The 21,086-nt window shown below is 48.8% G+C and overlaps 1 protein-coding gene and 1 long non-coding RNA gene across 11 annotated transcripts in view; one reads left to right on the top strand and one right to left on the bottom strand.

Annotated features, from left to right (window-relative positions):
• Positions 1-21,086, bottom strand: part of FOXP4 (forkhead box P4) — a 306,545-nt gene that overhangs the window by 43,774 nt on the left and 241,685 nt on the right. For all 9 annotated transcript variants that reach the window (XM_063955044.1, XM_063955045.1, XM_063955048.1 and 6 more), the window contains 3 exons: positions 20,783-20,872; positions 20,572-20,694; positions 1,022-1,108 (listed from right to left, as the gene is read on the bottom strand). In XM_063955044.1, the coding sequence (XP_063811114.1) occupies positions 1,022-1,108; positions 20,572-20,694; positions 20,783-20,872 (300 nt within the window). The remainder of the gene's footprint in view (positions 1-1,021; positions 1,109-20,571; positions 20,695-20,782; positions 20,873-21,086) is intronic.
• Positions 1-21,086, top strand: part of LOC135042760 (uncharacterized) — a 159,042-nt gene that overhangs the window by 106,462 nt on the left and 31,494 nt on the right. The gene's annotated exons all lie outside the window — the stretch shown is intronic.

Here is a 21,086-nt window from a genome sequence, read left to right as displayed (position 1 = left end):
AGTGGAACGTCAGGGAGACACCAAACAATATAGATTTCCATGTTTTTATAAGAAAATTTAAATTGTGGGGTGATCTCATACAACCCTACAATACAGAGTTTCCCAAACCCGGCTATTATAGTCCAGGTTTTAAGGATATCCTTACTTGAGCACATTGTAACTTAATTAGCACCTCAGTCAATTTGATTAGCCATATGCATGGATATACTTAAAACCTGGATAGTGATGGCAAAGTTTGGGAAACTCTACTACAATATATTAACAATCAAGTGCAAAACTTATTGCCCTGCTGTGGCGAACATAGGTCATATCTAAAAAAAATAAGTTGGCAAAATATTATATATATATATATATATATATATATATATATATATATATATATATATATATATATAGCTACCAATGTCTTTCCTTGAAAAAACGAGGCGGCACTCCCAGGTACTTCCAATCAACGTGATGTATTCAATTAGAACAGCATAATGGTTTGTCAACGTTTCAAAGCCCGCAGGCTTTTTCGTCAGGACGTGAACAGTGATGTTCCTTCCTATTTCACTGTTCACGTCCTGATGAAAAAGCCTGCGGGCTTTGAAACGTTGACAAACCATTATGCTGTTCTAATTGAATACATCACGTTGATTGGAAGTACCTGGGAGTGCCGCCTCGTTTTTTCAAGGAAAGACATTGGTAGCTATGAAATTTAATAGGATGGCACCCTGAGTTTGAATTTTGTGAGTCCGGAGTGCCAAGCTATATTGCAAAATATATATATATATAATGATGGATTAGCGAGACAGTTTCCTAAACTTGGTCCTCAGTGCACACTAACAGTCCAGGTTTTAAGGATATCCATGGACAGACAGTAAAATGAAAACTAACTATGGCTCTAATTAAGTCACCTGTGCTTAAGCATGGACATACTTAAAACCTGTGCTGTTAGGGTGCATTGAGAATAGAGATTGGGAACCCGAGTTGGGGGTTTAGGACACCATTAGACAGAGTGATTGATTTGCAAGTCATTCACCTCTTTGGGCTGATGTTTCCCTGCCTGTTGCTGGGAGAGTAATTGGAGGTGCAATTGTTCTTGCTGCTTTTTGTAATATTCCTGCAGCTGATAAAAAAAAAAGAAAAAAAAAAGAAAGCATCATTGCGGCTGAATAGTTATTGTTCACAGTTGAAGTTTTATGTAACCAGGCACTACAGTACAGTAAACCAGGTCTTGCCAACCTGTGGCTCTCCAGGAGTTGTGACACTACAAGTTCCAGAATGCCCTGCCACAGTTTTGTCACTAGGGAATGCTAAAAAGGTGGAAGGGCATGCTGGGATGTGCAGTTTCATAACAGCTGGAGAGCCACAGGTGGGCTAGGCCTGCACTAAACTATGGATGCAATAGCCATTTGAAAATTACAGTTTCAACTGGATGTAACCATATTCTACATAAGCATATACAAATCTATAATAGACTTGATATCTATTGATAACCGTAAAGACTAATTATAAGTATAGTTGTTATGTTGATCGGTTAACAAAAGAAAAAGCTCTGCTCCCACAACAAATTTGTCCCGTCTGTAGTGCCAATAACATGCACATAGCATACAACAGAGGTATTCAACATGCAGCCCTCCAGCTGCTATGGAACTACACATCCCAGCATGCCCTGCCACAGTTTTTGGACAAATGTGGCAGGGCATGATGGAATGTGCAGTTTCTCAGCAATTAGAGGGACACATGTTAAATACCACTGGAATTCAGTAAACAGTAATACCCTTTTAGACCGCCTGAGGCGGATTGCACCTGGGAGCCTCACACGGGAGCATCCAGGGTGCGACCAGCCTCAGTCCCCCCGCTGCCATATTGCTGAATTGGTGACATCATCGGTGACACGGTAGCGGTGGCGCTTGGAGATCACATGATCTCCAAGCCCTGCCCGTCCACACAGAGTGAACGGGAAATGGGGCACACCGCACAGCGAACCGGGTTGAACACGGCACCTTTCAGACCACACATGAACACTGGTTATGCGCGCTCATGTGCAATAACCTGTGTTCAAAGCTGGCGGTCTGAAAGGGGTAAAAGTGAATAATATAATAAGTGGGAATATAAAGTACAGTAGTTTTAGTATAACAAATACAGATGTATGTGATACTATACCTAAATAAGGAGATTTATGGTAAGAACTTACCTTTGTTAAATCTCTTTCTGCGAGTTACACTGGATTCCACAGGGAATTACATCGGGGTGTAGAATTGGATCTTGTTCCTATGCTCCAACAGGCTAAAAGCTTTGACTGTTCCCAGGATGCATAGTGCCGCCTCCTCTATAACTCCGCCTTCAGGCACTGGAGCTCAGTTTTGTTAACCAGTCCAATGCAGTAGCAGGTAAGAGAGACGACAACATACAACTACATTCTCACGACAGGAGAAGGTCCCAGCGGCTAATGCCAAACAAACCCAAAGAAGCTAAGTGCGTCAGGGTGGGCGCCCTGTGGAATCCAGTGTACCTCGCAGAAAGATTTAACAAAGGTAAGTTCTTACCATAAATCTCCTTTTCTGCAGCAGGTACACTGTGATTCCACAGGGAATTACATCGGGGATGTCCTAAAGCAGTTCCTCATGGGAGGAGACGCACTGTAGCAGGCACAAGAACCCGGCGTCCAAAGGAGGCATCCTGGGAGGCGGAAGTATCGAAGGCATAGAACCTTATGAACGTGTTCACTGAGGACCACGTAGATGCCTTGCACAACTGCTCAAGGGTCGTACCATGGCGGGCCGCCCAAGAAGGTCCAACAGACCGGGTAGAATGGGCTTTGATGGTAGCAGGAGCTGGAAGGCCAGCCTGTACATAAGCATGTGCAATCACCATTCTAATCCATCTGGCCAAGGTCTGCATATTAGCAGGCCAGCCACGTTTGTGAAAACCAAAAAGAACAAAGAGAGAATCAGATCTCCTAAGCGAAGCTGTTCTCTTCACATAAATACGGAGAGCCCGTACCACATCCAAAGACCACTTTTTGGAGGATAAACCAGGAGAGGTAAAGGCCGGAACCACAATCTCTTGGTTAAGGTGGACAGATGACACCACCTTAGGCAGATAAACAGGGCAAGTTCTAAGAACCGCCCGGTCATGGTGAAAAATCAGAAAGGGTGACCGAAAGAACAAGGCACCCAAGTCTAAAACCCGTCTAGCAGAGGCAATAGCCAGCAAAAACAAGACATTAAGAGTAAGCCACTTAAGGTCCACAGACTCAAGAGGTTCAAACGGAGACTCTTGTAAGGCATCCGGAACAACCAACAAATCCCAGGGAGCCACAGGGGGAACATAGGGGAGCTTGAATCCGGGAAAACACCCTGAGTGAATGTATGAACATCAGGCAGAGTAGCAATTTTTCTCTGAAACCATATCGACAAGGCAGAAATATGAACCTTTAGAGAGGCCAGACGAAGGCCTAAGTCCAGGCCCTGCTGCAGGAAAGCCAAGAGTTTGGCAGTACTGAACCTGTATGCATCGTAATTCTTAGCCGCACACCAGGTGACGTAAGAATTCCAGACCCTATGATAAATCCGAGCAGAAGCCGGTTTACGGGCCTTCAACATAGTTTGAATGACCGCCTCAGAAAATCCTTTGACCCTCAGAACTGAAGCTTCAAGAGCCACGCCGTCAAAGCCAGTCAGGCCAGATCCTGGTAGACATAAGGGCCATGAACAAAGAAGGGGGAGTATACCAAGCATAGTTGGGTGCTTATAACAAGGGATGCTTTGCTTAGCAGCTGCCTCTGGAAATGGGGAAAGTCACTCCCACAATACACAGAAAATAAACATAAAAAGGAACGAGGCTGCACTTTGATGTTTTCACAAAATTAACAATGTATCAGAGCGTGATTAGGTAATAAAATTGTACAATTTATTCATATAGTATAAAATGAAAAAAATAAGAATTTACTCACCGGTAATTCTATTTCTCGTAGTCCGTAGTGGATGCTGGGAGCTCCGTAAGGACCATGGGGAATAGACGGGCTCCGCAGGAGACTGGGCACTCTAAAGAAAAGATTAGGTACTATCTGGTGTGCACTGGCTCCTTCCTCTATGCCCCTCCTCCAGACCTCAGTTAGGGAAACTGTGCCCGGAAGAGCTGACATTACAAGGAAAGGATTTTTGGAATCCAGGGTAAGACTCATACCAGCCACACCAATCACACCGTACAACTTGTGATAACCTTACCCAGTTAACAGTATGAACAACAACTGAGCCTCACTCAATGGATGGCTCATAACAATAACCCTTATTTAAGCAATAACTATATACACGTATTGCAGAAAGACCGCACTTGGGACGGGCGCCCAGCATCCACTACGGACTACGAGAAATAGAATTACCGGTGAGTAAATTCTTATTTTCTCTGACGTCCTAGTGGATGCTGGGAACTCCGTAAGGACCATGGGGATTATACCAAAGCTCCCAAACGGGCGGGAGAGTGCGGATGACCCTGCAGCACCGAATGAGCAAACACAAGGTCCTCCTCAGCCAGGGTATCAAACTTGTAGAACTTTGCAAAGGTGTTTGAACCCGACCAAGTAGCCGCTCGGCAAAGCTGTAAAGCCGAGACCCCTCGGGCAGCCGCCCAAGAAGAGCTCACCTTCCTTCTGGAATGGGCTTTTACTGATTTTGGATGCGGCAATCCAGCCGCAGAATGAGCCAGCAGAATCGTGCTACAGATCCAGCGAGCAATAGTTTGCTTTGAAGCAGGAGCACCCAGCTTGTTGGGTGCATGCAGGATAAACAGCGAGACAGTCTTCCTGACTCCAGCCGTTCTGGAAACATATATTTTCAAAGCCCTGACTACGTCCAGCAACTTGGAGTCCTCCAAGTCCCGAGTAGCCGCAGGCACCACTATAGGTTGGTTCAAATGAAACAATGATACCACCTTTGGGAGAAATTGGGGACGAGTCCTCAATTCTGCCCTGTCCATATGGAAGATCAGATATGGGCTTTTACATGACAAAGCCGCCAATTCCGACACACGCCTAGCCGATGGTAAGGCCAACAGAATGACCACTTTCCACTTGAGATACTTTAGTTCCACGGTCTTAAGTGGCTCAAACCAGTGGGATTTCAGGAAATCCAACACAACGTTAAGATCCCAGGGTGCCACTGGTGGCACAAAAGGGGGCTGAATATGCAGCACTCCCTTAACAAACGTCTGAACCTCAGGCAGTGAAGCCAGTTCTGGACCTTTATGGACCCCAATTTTAGGCCCATAGTCACCCCTGACTGTAGGAAGTGCAGGAATCGACCCAGCTGGAATTCCTCTGTAGGGGCCGTCCTGGCCTCACACCAAGCAACATATTTTCGCCATATACGGTGATAATGCTTTGCTGTCACGTCCTTCCTAGCCTTTATCAGCGTAGGAATAACTTCATCCGGAATGCCTTTTTCCGCTAGGATCCGGCGTTCAACCGCCATGCCGTCAAACGCAGCCGCGATAATTCTTGGAACAGACAGGGCCCTTGTTGCAGCAGGTCCTGTCTGAGAGGCAGAGGCCATGGGTCCTCTGTGCGCATTTCTTGCAGTTCCGGGTACCAAGTCCTTCTTGGCCAATCCGGAACAATGAGTATTGTTCTTATTCCTCTCTTTCTTACTATTCTCAGTACCTTGGATATAAGAGGAAGAGGAGGAAACACATATACCGACTGGTACACCCACGGTGTCACTAGGGCGTCCACAGCTATCGCCTGAGGGTCCCGTGACCTGGTGCAATATCTTTTTAGCTTTTTGTTGAGGCAGGAAGCCATCATGTCCACCTGTGGCAGTTCACATCGCTTTGCAATCTGTGTGAAGACTTCTTGATGAAGTCCCCACTCTCCCGGGTGGAGGTCGTGTCTGCTGAGGAAGTCTGCTTCCCAGTTGTCCACTCCCGGAATGAACACTGCTGACAGTGCTTGCACGTGATTCTCCGCCCACCGAAGAATCTTTGTGGCTTCCGCCATTGCCATCCTGCTTCTTGTGCCGCCCTGGCGGTTTACATGGGCGACCGCCGTGATGTTGTCTGACTGAATCAGCACTGGCCGGTTTCGAAGCAGGGGCTCTGCTTGACTCAGGGCGTTGTAAATGGCCCTTAGTTCCAATATATTTATGTGTAGAGAAGTCTCCAGACTTGACCACAGCCCTTGGAAGTTTCTTTCCTGAGTGACTGCCCCCCATCCTCGGAGGCTTGCATCCGTGGTCACCAGGACCCAGTCCTGTATGCCGAACCTGCGGCCCTCGAGAAGGTGAGCACTCTGCAGCCACCACAGAAGAGACACCCTGGCCCTTGGGGACAGGGTGATCAGCCGATGCATCTGGAGATGCGATCCGGACCACTTGTCCAACAGATCCCACTGAAAGATCCTTGCATGGAACCTGACGAAGGGAATGGCTTCGTATGAAGCCACCATCTTTCCCAGGACTCGCGTGCAGTGATGCACCGATACCTGTTTTGGTTTCAGGAGGTCCCTGACCAGAGATGCTAATTCCTGGGCCTTCTCCACCGGGAGAAACACCTTCTTCTGTTCTGTGTCCAGAATCATGCCCAGGAAACGCAGACGCGTCGTAGGAATAAGCTGCGACTTTGGAACATTCAGAATCCAGCCGTGCTGTTGCAACACTTCCTGAGAGAGTGCTACGCTGATCAACAACTGCTCTCTGGACCTCGCCTTTATGAGGAGATCGTCCAAGTACGGGATAACTATAATTCCCTTCTTCCGAAGGAGTATCATCATTTCGGCCATTACCTTGGTAAATATCTTCGGTGCCGTGGACAGGCCAAACGGCAACGTCTGGAACTGGTAATGACAGTCCTGTACCACAAACCTGAGCTACTCCTGGTGAAGTGGGTAAATGGGGACATGCAAGTAAGCATCCTTGATGTCCAACGACACCATAAAATCCCCCTCTTCCAGGCTTGCAATAACCGCTCTGAGCGATTCCATTTTGAACTTGAACTTCTTTATATAAGTGTTCAAGGATTTTAAATTCAGAATGGGTCTCATCGAACCGTCCGGTTTCGGTACCACAAACATTGTGGAATAGTAACCCCTTCCCTGTTGAAGGAGGGGGACCCTGATAATCACTTGCTGGAGGTACAGCTTGTGAATTGCCGCCAGTACTACCTCCCTTTCCATGGGGGAAGCTGGCAAGGCTGATTTGAGATAACGGCGGGGGGGAGTCGCTTCGAATTCCAGCTTGTATCCCTGAGATACAATTTGTACAGCCCAGAGATCCACCTGTGAGCGAACCTACTGGTTGCTGAAGTTTCAGAGACGCGCCCCCACCGCACCTGGCTCCGCCTGTGGAGCCCCAACGTCATGCGGTGGACTTAGTGGAAGCAGGGGGGGACTTTTGTTCCTGGGAACTGGCTGCATGGTGCAGCTTCTTACCTCTACCCCTGCCTCTGGCAAGAAAGGATGCGCCCCTGACCCTCTTGCATTTCTGAGAACGAAAGGACTGCATTTGATAATATGGTGCTTTCTTAGGCTGTGAGGAAACCTGAGGCAAGAAGTCGACTTTCCAGCTGTCGCTGCGGACACGAGGTCCGATAGACCGTCCCCAAACAATTCCTCACCCTTATAAGGCAAAACCTCCATGTGTTTTTTAGAATCAGCATCTCCTGTCCATTGCAGAGTCCATAGGACCCTCCTGGCAGAATGGACATAGCATTAATTCTAGAGCCCAGCAGGCAAATGTCCCTCTGAGCATCCCGCATATATAAGACGACGTCTTTTATATGGCCCAGGGTTAGCAAAACAGTATCCCTGTCGAGGGAATCTATGTCGTCTGACAGAGTATCTGTCCATGCTGCTACAGCACTACACATCCAGGCTGAAGCAATAGCAGGTCTCAGTAGAGTACCAGAGTGTGTATACACTGACTTCAGGATAGCTTCCTGCTTTCTATCCGCAGGCTCCTTTAGGGCGGCCGTATCCTGAGACGGCAGGGCCACCTTTTTAGATAAGCGTGTCAGCGCCTTGTCCACCCTAGGGGATGTTTCCCAACGTAACCTGTCCGTTGGCGGGAAAGGGTACGCCATCAGTAACCTCTTAGAAATCACTAGTTTCTTTTCAGGGGAACTCCACGCTTCTTCACATAATTCATTTAATTCATCAGATGGGGGAAAAGTCACTGACTGCTTTTTCTCCCCAAACATATAAACCCTCTTGGTATTAACAGGGTTAATCTCAGAAATGTGTAATACATCTTTCATTGCAATAATCATGTATCGGATGGCCTTGGTCATTTTAGACTGTAAATGTGCCTCATCATCGTCGACACTTGAGTCGGACTCCGTGTCGACATCTGTGTCAACCATCTGAGATAGAGGGCGTTTATGAGCCCCTGACGGTTTCTGAGTCGCCTGGGCAGGCGCGGGCTGAGACCCCGGCTGTCCCAAGGCTGCAGCGTCATCAAACCTTTTATGTAAGGAGCTTACATTGTCGTTTAAGACCTTCCACACATCCATCCAATCAGGTGTCGGCCCCGACGGGGGCGACACCACACTTATCTGCCCTTGCTCCGCCTCCACGTAACCCTCATCAAACATGTCGACACAGCCGTACCGACACACCGCACACACACAGGGAATGCTCATTCTGAGGACAGGACCCCACAAAGTCCTTTGGGGAGACAGAGAGAGAGTATGCCAGCACACACCACAGCGCTATATAACACAGGGATTTTCACTTATAATAAGTGACTACCCAATAGCTGCCTTATATGTTTTATTTGCGCCTAAATTTATGTGCCCCCCCTCTCTTTTTAACCCTTCTTGTACCTGGATACAGCAGGGGAGAGCCTGGGGAGGCTGCTTCCAGTGGTGCTGTGAAGAGAAAATGGTGCTGGTGTGCTGCGGAAGAAGGCCCCGCCCCCTCAGTGGCGGGCTTCTGTCCCGCTTTCTGTGTAAAAAAATGGCGGGGGTTTTTACATATATACAGTGCCAGACTGTATATATGTATTTTTATTGCCAAAAGGTACTTCAATTGCTGCCCAGGGCGCCCCCCCCCAGCGCCCTGTACCCTATAGTGACCGGAGTGTGTAAGTGTGCTGGGAGCAATGGCGCACAGCTGCGGTGCTGTGCGCTACCTTAAATGAAGACAGGAGTCTTCTGCCGCCGATTTCGTCGTCTTCCAGCTTCTGTTCTTCTGGCTCTGCGAGGGGGACGGTGGCGCGGCTCCGGGAACGGACGATCGAGGACAGGTGCCTGTGTTCGAACCCTCTGGAGCGAATGGTGTCCAGTAGCCTAAGAAGCACAAGCTAGCTGCAAGCAGGTAGGTTTGCTTCTCTCCCCTTAGTCCCACGTAGCAGTGAGTCTGTTGCCAGCAGAAGCTCACTGAAAATAAAAAACCTAATAAATACTTTCTTTACTAGTAAGCTCAGGAGAGCCCACTAGGAGCACCCAGCTCTGGCCGGGCACAGATTCTAACTGAGGTCTGGAGGAGGGGCATAGAGGGAGGAGCCAGTGCACACCAGATAGTACCTAATCTTTTCTTTAGAGTGCCCAGTCTCCTGCGGAGCCCGTCTATTCCCCATGGTCCTTACAGAGTTCCCAGCATCCACTAGGACGTCAGAGAAATAAATACATACTAATATTCATAAAATTGCATGCATGTCACTAAATTTTAAATACTTTGATTAGAATAATGTTACCCAATTGGTCAGGTAGATAATAGGTGGAGTCCGTTCCGATAATATTCCCCTGTAGAGTAAAACTTTTCCAAACCTGTGCCTACCTACCACAGTCAGGAACATAGGATCGGAGGACTGGACCATCCCCTAAACTTTCATCTATCACCGATCCAACTTTGGAAAACAAAGTCCATACGATTGCCCCAAGGAGGACTGTTTACACCATAATGCATGAGGAGCTCGTCTATAAGACACTGCAGCACACTATCCTCTAACGGCGAACTGTACACCTCCCATTGGACCGTACACATTCAGTGACTTTGGCGTTTGGAAAAGTTTTACTCTACAGGGGAATATTATTGGAACGGACTCCACCTATTATCTACCTGACCAATTGGGTAACATTATTCTAATCAAAGTGATGCATGTCACTAAATTTAAAAGTATCACTTTGATTAGAATAATGTTACCCAATTGGTCAGGTAGATAATAGGTGGACACACGCGGGCGAGATAGGAAGCATCTTATATTGTCCTGAAGTTTCAGGCCTTTCTCTGGAGACAAGAACAACCGTTGGTTGTGGGTGTCCAATAATGCCCCCAGGTGCACCATGCTCTGAGCCGGGACCAGTGAGGATTTCTTCCAGTGATGAGCCACCTGTGGGCTTGTAGGAATTGGACCGTCAGGTCCAGATGACGGAGGAGAACCTCTGGAGCGTTCGCCAGGATCAATAAGTCGTACAGAGACGGCAGGATCCTGATACCCTGACGGCGGAGCAGAGCTGTCATGATTCTCTGAGCCGTGGTCAGACCAAAAGGCAGTGCCTGGAATTGAAAATGTAGGTTGCCAATAGCAAACCGCAGGTATTGCTGATGCGACATGGCAATAGGTATATGCAGGTAAGCATCCTGTATGTTCAGGGATACCATATAGTCCATGGGCTCCAAGGCCAGAACAATAGAGCGAAGAGTTTCCATACGGAATTTGGAATCCTTCACAAATTTGTTCAAAGACTTGAATTGAGAATGGGCCGGGAGGACCCATTCGGTTTTGGAACTAGGAACAACGGTGAATAGTACCTCTTGCCTCTCTGAGCCAGAGGCACCGGCACTATCACCCCTGTGTCCAGGAGGGATTGTACCACCAAATGGAGAGTTTTTGCTTTTACCGGATCCGAAGGGATGTTTGTTGAGCAAAACTGGCGAGGGGAACGTTTCTTGAAAGAGATGGCGTATCCGTGAGTGATGACTTCCTTTACCCAGGCGTCTGAAGTGGTCTGTAACCATACCTGAGCAAACCACAGAAGTCAGCCTCCCACCCTGGGGTCTCCCAGTGGGAGGCCCGCCCCGTCATGCAGCAGGCTTGTCTGTTTTGGAAGCAGACTGACGGGCAGCCAGGAATGTTTAAAGTTTGGGCTTAGTGGATTTGGAAGTGCGAGCCTGTTTCGGGTACGCCTGACCCTTTGCTTTACTTGGAGGTCGAAAGGAGCGAAAGGAAGTACTTTTAGCCTTTGGAGCTGAAGGATTAGTACTAGGCAGACAGGCAGTCTTAGCGGATGCTAAGTCAGCAACAATCTTGTTGAGATCTTCCCTAAAAAGGATGTTTCCCTTAAAGGGGATCACCTCCAAGGTCTTTTTAGAGTCCAGATCTACAGACCAGGACCGCAACCAGAACAGACGTAGTAGACGCTTTGGCCGCCAGGACACTGGCATCGGATGCCGCCTCCTGAATATAATGAGAGGCTGTAATAATATATGACAGACACTGCCTAGCATTATCAGGAAAATCAGACTGTAGCTCCACTTCAACTTCCTGTCAATAGCTTTTGCAGCCCAAGAAGCCGCAATAGTGGGGCTATGCACAGCTCCTGCAAGAGTGTAAATAGACTTCAAGCAACCCTCCACACGCTTATGCGTCAGTTCCTTCAGAGAGGTGACGGTAGTGACAGGCAGAGCAGATGACACCACCAGACGCGCGACCTGTGATTCCACCGGAGGTGGTGTTTCCCAATTTTTACTTAGATCTGTAGCGAGGGGAAAACGAACCAGCATGTTCCTAGACAGGGAAAATTCTATCCTGGATATTCCCAGTATGCCTGACGTATGTCAACCAAATGGTCAGAATAGGGTAAAACTAATTTAGCAACCTTTTGATGCTTGAACTGATCAGGTTTCTTAGAGGTATCTGGAGGTTCTGCGTCATCATCAATTTGAAGAATGAGTCTGATAGTCTCTAAGACATGCATGTCCAAACTGCGGCCCTCCATTTGTTGAGAAACTACACATCCCAGCATGCCCTGACACAGCTTTAGCATTCACTGACAGCAAAACTGTGTTAGGGCATGCTGGGATATGTAGTTTCACAACAGCTGGAGGGCCGCAGTTTGGACATGCCTGCTCTAAGAGGTCAGGAACATCCACATGTGTAAAAGATTCCACATCAGAAGCATCTGCATCAGTGTCTGAGGGGTCAGTATATGTGCCATCTTCATTGGATGAAGTATCCGAAACATGTGTGGATTGTGAGGAAGTAATGACCCGCTTAGATGACCCCTTGGTCCTAGGCGGGCGAGGGTTAGGTTTTTGCTTAGCCAAAGACTGATTTAATTGCTGTAACTGAGTAGACAGATTATCTGCCCATGGCGGATTAACCTGCAAAGACAATATGTGGCTGTAATGGCACAGGAGGTCCCACAAGGGGCGCAAGTCTATTTACTAGCGTAGTCAGTAAATTAGAAAAGGCAGCCCAAGGTGGGTCTTGGTGTGCCCCCGATGCTGCAAACTGACTGAGGGGTTTAGAACCCCCGGTACCTGAACCCTCAGCTGCAATATTTTCCTCCGAGCAATCCGTGGCGTCAGCACTGCATGGTGCAAGATCAGCCATGGATTTACCGCCCTGTTTAGCAGTCATTATTTGGAAGCATATCCTTAGGGCGTAATAGTACAATATAACCAGCAAAGTACCTGACAAAAAAAAAAACCTGTATAGTGTGATGGCAAAGCAGAGCACAAACAGTGAATATAAGAGGTATATGGTGACTGAAACACACAGAGAAAAATACCGAAGTAGCATATCCTGTGAAACACTATATTATGAGAACCCTGATGCATTTAGCCCCCATCAGGGTACAGAATATAGGGATAGCGAAATGTGTGAGATACACGGAATAGAGACCACACAGCAGCTATTTGCACAAACAGTCACATGTACAATGCAGAAATTATTACAAACAACAATAAAACTGCACTGAACTAGCAATACTAAGTAACTGGACTACTAAGTAAAGCTATGTATACAGATATAACAATGTACAGTAAAGACTGGATGTATATCACAGGATACTTGTACTAAATATCCCTGTACTTATGCACTTGTTCTTAACTAACACTGTCTAAACGACACGTAGAATACTTAATTGTCCTGTAAATGCACAGCGCTGATGAGGCAGGCGGCTTTACAGAGGAGACATTGCCCAGCAGTCCCAGGATCAACACAGTTCTGTGTAATGGCGCCCAAATGCTGACAGGGAGTAAGGGAGAAGAGAGATGAAGCTCCAGGGCGGGAACATTTGCAGTAAATGGTGCCTGGGGGGAGGGGCTACAGGTCAGCGCCCTTTCCCCTCTGCTGGACTTCACTACCGGGTACTGCGGGGCCTATAGAAAACGGATTATTAGAAATCCAACCTGTGCCCCTTGCCCTGGTGGTCTAGTGGGATCCCTGTACGGCCAGTGTCCATGCCAGCGCGTGCGGTCCGTCTCCGGAGACCGCGTCGGATAGCGATTTCAGCGGGTCCCGTCTAGGGGACCCTCTTACCTCCTCCCGAAGATGCAGCCACGCGATCCAGGTGTGCCTGAAGTGACCGGAGCCCTCCGCTGTAAGTACCCGTCAACCTGGGCGCGGGAGTATACAGCGCCGCTGGGGAAGGTGAGGGAGCCGGAGCACGATATGTCAGACTGACATATAGCACTTCTAAGTGCCTGTGCTGCGGTCCTTGAAGTCTTCTTTTCTTCAAAAAGCTCTTATCAGAGCTGCCTAGCGAAGCCGCCCCTGTTAGCTGCCTGCACTGCAGGCACCAACTTACAAACTGAGCTCCAGTGCCTGGAGGCGGGGATATAGAGGAGGTGGCGCTATGCATCCAGGGAACAGTCAAAGCTATTAGCCTGTTGGTGCCTCGGATCAAGATCCAACTCTACACCCCTATGTAATTACCTGTGGAATCAGTGTACCCCGCTGCAGAAATATATGATTTTAATTACCTAGCTGTAAATCCTTTTCTCGTAGTCTGTAGAGGATGCTGGGGTCCATATTAGTACCATGGGGTATAGACGGGTCCACCAGGAGCCATTGGCACTATAAGAGTTTAACAGTGTGGGCTGGCTCCTCCCTCTATGCCCCTCCTACCAGACTCAGTCTAGAAACTGTGCCCGAGGAGACAACATACTTCGAGAGAAGGAAATACACATATAGTGGCGAGATTCATACCAGATCACACAACAAGACAAATCCTGCCAACATGCCGGAAAACTCAGCAACAGCTGAACAGTACTGAAACAGTATAGAACGCAGAACTTACCTAGGAACCAGGCAGGACTGAACCAAATTACCACAGCAGGATAAAGAAGCACTGGGCGGGCGCCCAGCATCCTCTACGAACTACGAGAAAAGGATTTACTGGTAGGTAATTAAAATCCTATTTTCTCTTACGTCCTAGAGGATGCTGGGTTCCATATTAGTACCATGGGGATGTACCAAAGCTCCCAGAACGGGAGGGAGAGCGTGCAGGCTCCTGCAGAACTGCTTAACCAAACTTGAGGTCATCAGAGGCCAATGTATCGAACTTGTAAAACTTAGCAAACGTGTTCGATCCAGACCAAGTAGCAGCTCGGCAAAGCTGTAAAGCCGAGACACCCCCCGGGCAGCCGCCCAGGAAGAACCCACCTTACGAGTAGAGTGGGCCTTAACAGATTTTGGACATGGCAATCCTGCTGTAGAATATGCATGCTGGATGGTGAACCTGATCCAGCGTGAAATCGACTGCTTAGAAGCAGGACACCCAATTATCTTGGGATCATAGAGGACCAACAGAGAGTCAGATTTTCTGTGACGAGCCGTCCTCTTCACATAAATCTTCAAAGCCCTCACAACATCCAAGGTCTTTGAAGCAATTGAGGAGTCAGTAGCCACTGACACCACAATAGGTTGGTTGATATGAAAAGCCGACACAACCTTAGGAAGGCATGGTTGACGAGTCCTGAGTTCCACCCTATCTTCATGGAAGACCAGATAGGGACTTTTACAGGACAAAGCCCCCAATTTCAACACACGTCGAGCAGAAGCCAAGGCCAACAAAGTAACCGCCTTCCACGTGAGAAACTCGATTTCAGCCTCCTGTAGAGGCTCAAACCAATCCGATTGCAGGAACTGTAACACCACATCAAGATCCCAGGGTGCCGTTGGCGCCACAAAGGGAGGCTGGATGTGCAGAACCCCTTTCAAAAAGGTCTGAACCTCAGGGAGGACAGCCAATTGTTTCTGGAAGAAAATAGACAAAGCTGAGATCTGGACCTTGATGGAGCCCAATCTCAGGCCCATATCCACACCTGCTTGCAGGAAAAGTAGAAAACGTCCAAGTTGAAACTCCACCGCAGGAAATTTCTTGGATTCACACCAAGACACATATTTTTCCAAATTCGATGGCAATGTTTAGACGTTACCACCTAGCCTGTATCAGGGTAGGAATAACCTCGCTCAGAATACCCTTCCGAGCTAAGATCTGGGGCTCAACCGCCATGCCGTCAAACGTAGCCGTGGTAAGTCTTGATAAGCGAACGGCCCCTGCAGTAGAATATTCTCCCGAAGAGGTAGGGGCCTTGGATCTTCCAGCAGATCCACGTACCAAGCCCTCCTTGGCCAGTCTGGAGCAATAAGGATTGCCAGAACCCTTGTTCTTTTTACAAGTTGTAGAACTCTTGGGATTAGAGGAAGTGGGGGAAACACATACACTGACGTGAACATCCACGGCGTTACTAGTGCGTCCACCGCCACTGCCTGGTGGTCCCTCGACCTGGAACAGTACCTCCGCAGCTTCTTGTTGAGGTGGGAGGCCATCATGTCTATGTGAGGAACCCGCCACCAACCGGTTACCTCATCGAACTCCTCCGGGTGGAGGCCCCACTCTCCTGGATGGAGATCGTGTCCGCTTCCAAGTTGTCTACTCCCGGAATGAAGATTGCTGACATCGCTACAGCGTGCCTTTCTGCCCAGAGGAGGATTTTTGTCACCTCTGACATTGCAGTCCTCCTCTTCGTTCCGCCTTGTCGGTTTATGTAGGCCACTGTGGTCACGATGTCCGACTGAACCTGAACAGCCCGTTCCTGCAGAAGGTGTGCTGCTTGAAGAAAGCCATTGTAAACGGCTCTTAGCTCCAGGATGTTTATCGGAAGAAGGGACTCCTGACTTGACCACCTTCCTTGGAAGGTTACCCCTTGAGCGACTGCTCCCCACCCTCTTAGACTTGCATCAGTGGTTAGAAGGATCCAGTCCTGAACTCCGAACCTTCGGCCCTCCAGAAGGTGTGGTAGTTGTAGTCATCAGAGGAGCGAAATCCTGGCTTTCGGTGACAGACGTATCCTCTGGTGCATATGTAGGTGAGATCCCGACCACTGGTCCAAGAGATTCAGCATGAAACCTTCCGTACTGCAGAGCCTCGTAGGAGGCAACCATCTTCCCCAGAAGGCAGATGCACTGATGAACAGATACCCGGGCAGGCTTAAAGACATCCTGGACCATTGTTTGAATCACCAACGCTTTCTCCACCGGTAGAAACACCCTCTGTCGAGGATCATCCCCAGGAAAGACAGCCTCCTTGTCTGCTCCAGATGAGACTTTCGAAGGTTCAGAATCCAACCGTGCTCCTTGAGCAGATGCGTCGTGAGAGCAATGGATCTTAACAACTTCTCCCTGGACGATGCCTTGATCAGCAGATCGGCCAGATATGGAATTATGTTCACCCCCTGCCTGCGGAGGAGAACCATCATCTCTGCCATCACCTTGGTGAAGACTCCCGTTGCCGTGGAGAGACCGAACGGCAGTGCCTGAAACTGATAGTGATCGTCTAACAGTGCAAACCTGAGATCAGCCTGATGTGGTGACCAAATGGGAATGTGGAGGTACGCATCCTTGATGTCCAGGGACACTAGGAACTCCCCTCCGACAGTCCTGAGATAACTGCTCTCAGAGACTCCATTTTGAATTTGAAGTCCCTGAAATAAGGGTTCAAAGATTTGAAGTTCAGAATTGGCCTGACCGAACCATCTGGCTTCGGTACCACAAAATGGTTTGAATAGTAACCTTTGTTTAACTGATGAGGTGGAACTGGAACAACAACCTCGGACACTACCAACTTTCGGACAGCGTCCAGTAGAATAGCTCTGTCTGCTGGCAAAGCCGGCAAGCCTGATTTGAAGAATCGGTGAGGTGGGAGAGTTTGAAACTCCAGCCTGTACCCCCGGAACACAATATCCTGTATCCAGGGGTCCAGGCCAGACGACACCCAGACATGGCTGAAATGCCGGAGTCTTGCTCCCACCTGACCTACCTCCAGGCTGTACGGTCCACCGTCATGCTGAGGATTTTGAGGCACCAGAAGTAGGTTTCTGGTCTTGGGAACTTGCAGGGGCAGGCTTTTTGGATTTGGCACGACCACCTCTAATAAAGGTGTGGGAGGGCTTGTTCTTTCTAGGTCTAGCGGGCCGAAAGGACTGTGACGTGTTGGGAGTAAAAGGCTTCTTCGCAGACGGTGCAGCTGAGGGGAAAAACGGAGACTTACCCGCAGTAGCCGTGGCAATCCACGCATCCAGCGCCTCCCCTGTAAAGGGTAGGCTCTCCACACTTTTCCTGAATTCCGCGTCCGCAGACCATTGGTGCAGCCAGAGACCCCTGCGAGCCGAGACGGACATGGAGGAGATCCCCACAGCCACGGAACCCAGGTCCTTCATGAATTCTACCAGGAACCCTGCAGAATCCTGTATGTTACGTAAAAACAAATCAACTTCACCTTTATCCATCGTAGTAAAGTCCTCCTGCAGAGTGATTGACCACTTTGCTTTTGCTTTTGAAATCCATGCACAGGCAATAGTAGGCACCAGTATAGCCCCTGAAGCCGTGTATATGGATTTGAGCGAAGCATCCACCTGGCGATCTGCCGGGTCTTTCAACGCAGTAGCTCCCGGGACTGGTAAGACCACCTTTTTTGACAGCCTGGATACAGAGGCGTCAACCATAGGCGGGGACTCCCATTTTTTTCTATCGTCCTCCGGGAAGGGAAAAGCAACCAGAACCCTTTTAGGGATCTGGAATTTTTTCTCCGGGTTTTCCCAGGCTTTTTCAAATATAGCATTTAATTTCTTAGATGCCGGGAAGGTGAGAGGAGCTTTCTTACTGTCCGTGAAAAAAGCTTCCTTAACCTGCTCAGGAGGTGTGTCAGAAATATGTAGCACATCCCGCATGGCCTCAATCATCAACTGCACCCCCTTAGCAAGTGATGCCGACCCCCTCGACACATCCCCATCACCGTCTGCTGTGTCAGAATCGGTATCCGTGTCATCCTGCGTAATTTGGGCAAGAGCAGGTTTGTGAGAATGTACCGCAGGGGGCCCCGAGGGAGTAGTATCCGATCATACCGCCATAGAGGACTGCAATACCTGAGTTACATGCTCAGTCCTTGCAACCCTTTCAGAAATCTGAGAAATAGCCCCCCTAAGAGAGGCTAACCACTCCGGTTCTCTAGCCAGGATTTGCTCTACAACTGTGCAATCCCGATTACATGGGATGGGATCATCATGAGCAGATAAATCCTCTGCAGCATATGAGACAGAGTCTCTAGACATGGGCCCTCATTCCGGGTTGTTCGCTCGTTCTTTTTCATCGCATCACAGCGATTTTCCGCAAACTGCACAATGCGCAATGTTCGCACGCGCAATGTTCGCACTGCGCAATGTTCGCACTGCGGCTGCGCCAAGTAAATTTGCTAAGAAGTTTGGTATTTTACTCACGGCATTACAAGGTTTTTTCTTCGTTCTGGTGATCGGAGTGTGATTGACAGGAAGTGGGTGTTTCTGGGCGGAAACTGGTCGTTTTATGGGTGTGTGTGAAAAAACGCTGCCGTTTCTGGGAAAACCGCGGGAGTGGCTGGAGAAATGGGGGAGTGTCTGGGCGAACGCTGGGTGTGTTTGTGACGTCAAACCAGGAACGAAACTGACTGAACTGATTGCAGTGGCAGAGTAAAGGGGGGTACACACGGAGAGATCCGTGCTTAAAATCTAAGCAATCTTGCTAGATTGCTTAGATTTTAAGCACGGATCTGCCGTGTGTATGCCCTCCAGCGATAGCGATGCGCGGCCCCGCGCATCGCTATCGCCGATGCTAGATTGAGCCTGCATGCAGGCTCAATCTAGCGAGTCGCTCACTTCACCGTTGTGTGAAGTGAGCGGCCCCCCGTCGGCTTTCCCCCTCGCTCAGCACATCGCGCTGTGCTGAGCGGGGTGAGAGATGTGTGCTGAGCGGTCTGTGTTAAGATCGCTCAGCACACATCTCTCCCGTGAGTACCCCCCTTAAGTGTCGAGATACTCAGAAACTGCTTAGAAATTTCTATTCGCAATTTTGAGAATCTTTCGTTCGCAATTTTGCTAAGCTAAGATTCACTCCCAGTAGGCGGCAGCTTAGCGTGTGCAATGCTGCTAAAAGCAGCTTGCGAGCGAACAACTCGGAATGAGGGCCATGGTTGCTTGTACACCCCAAATACATACAGGGTACAGGGCAGACAGAGTTTCCCCCCCAAGAATGGCAGAGAGACACAGAGATTGGCGCCAAACCACACACAGCGCTATATAGGTATAGGGAGACCCTTAACTGCGCTAACTGTGTCCCTTAATAGGTGACACAGTCTCTACACAGCCTCCCCTCCCTTCTACAACCCCTGGTACCGTACAGATATAGCTGGATGTGCTCTGGAGGGACTGCTCTTCACTGGCAGCGTGTCTGCAGGTAGGAAAATGGTGTTGAATGCTGCTGGGTCCGCTCTGAGAAGCTCCGCCCCCTTAATGGCGCCTTTCCCCCCCCCGCTCTTCCAAGTTTATACTGGCCTGAGGATTTAGTGCTGGCTGAGATCCGAGGACCCTGACAGGCTTTCTGTTCAGTGTAGGGTTAGGGCGCCCCTCACAGCGCCACACCAAGTACCGTTGAGCCCCCGGAGCACAGTCAGTACTGTGCTCCTACCCTGTAGCCGCCATCTTCACATCGGCTCCCTGCTTGTTAGGTAGCTGATGACTCACTCGCCACAACTTCAGCTCTGCAAGGGGGTGGCGGCATGCTGCCGTGGTGAGCGTTCCCCTGCGGCGGGGAGCGATCTATCTCCTCTGGAGCTCAGTGTCCAGTCAGCGGAGACAGTGGCTCAGACCCCGCAGGGTGGACACTGCTCCCCCCCTCAGTCCCTTGATGCAGGGAGGCTGCTGCCAGCAGCCTCCCTGTAAAATAAAAAAACTCTAAAATAAACTTTACTAAAGCTCTGTAGAGCTCCCCTAGCTGTGACCGGCTCCTCCGGGCACATTTTCTAAACCGAGTCTGGTAGGAGGGGCATAGAGGGAGGAGCCAGCCCACACTGTTAAACTGTTAAACTGCCATTGGCTCCTGGTGGACCCGTCTATACCCCATGGTACTAATATGGACCCAGGCATCCTCTAGGACTTAAGAGGGAAAAAAAATCTTAACTAAAGCAATAATTAAAAAGGTAGACTAAAGAAACAAAACAAAAAAAACAAAACAAAATCATGGGATTCAGAGGATGCGCTGCAGAAACCTAGCCAAGCTGATCAATGTCAGCCCTACTGTGTTCCATCTTCGCATCATCAGTGACTGAACTCACCTGTTGTAACATTAAAGCTTGCTGCTGCTGCAGGACAGCTTGGAGCTGTCCTGGGGACAAAATCTGCTGCATCTGCTGCTGTGTGATCATCTGAGGAGACATCATGGCCACTGACACAGGGACCTGTGAGTATGGTGTGAAAGTAAGTGATCGGTCTTGCTTCATGTTAAGTGATCATTATCCTGCAATACAGGTGTACAAAGGAACTCACCTGAACGGATGTCTGCTTGTTATCTGTACTGCTGGGAGAGTTCAGTCCACTTGCCTGCTGAAGCAAAAACTGCCTTGCCACCTGTAAAGCCTACAGAAAAAAAAATCCATATGTGCAACAAAGATTTTGAAAATACATTTGTCTCATGCTTTTACTTTCATTGGATAGTTTTTGGTTTTACCGCCACCTTTACTTCAGCTTATATAAATGACCATGCATATTTTCTCTCATTACACTTTCCCTTCCTTTTTGTAATCTACCACTGTTTATTTTCTTTAATCATCCACCACCCTCTTTATCTTCA

Source organism: Pseudophryne corroboree, chromosome 2, assembly GCF_028390025.1.
Source record: "Pseudophryne corroboree isolate aPseCor3 chromosome 2, aPseCor3.hap2, whole genome shotgun sequence".
Lineage (NCBI taxonomy): Eukaryota > Metazoa > Chordata > Amphibia > Anura > Myobatrachidae > Pseudophryne > Pseudophryne corroboree.
This window is presented reverse-complemented; position numbering and strand designations above follow the sequence as displayed.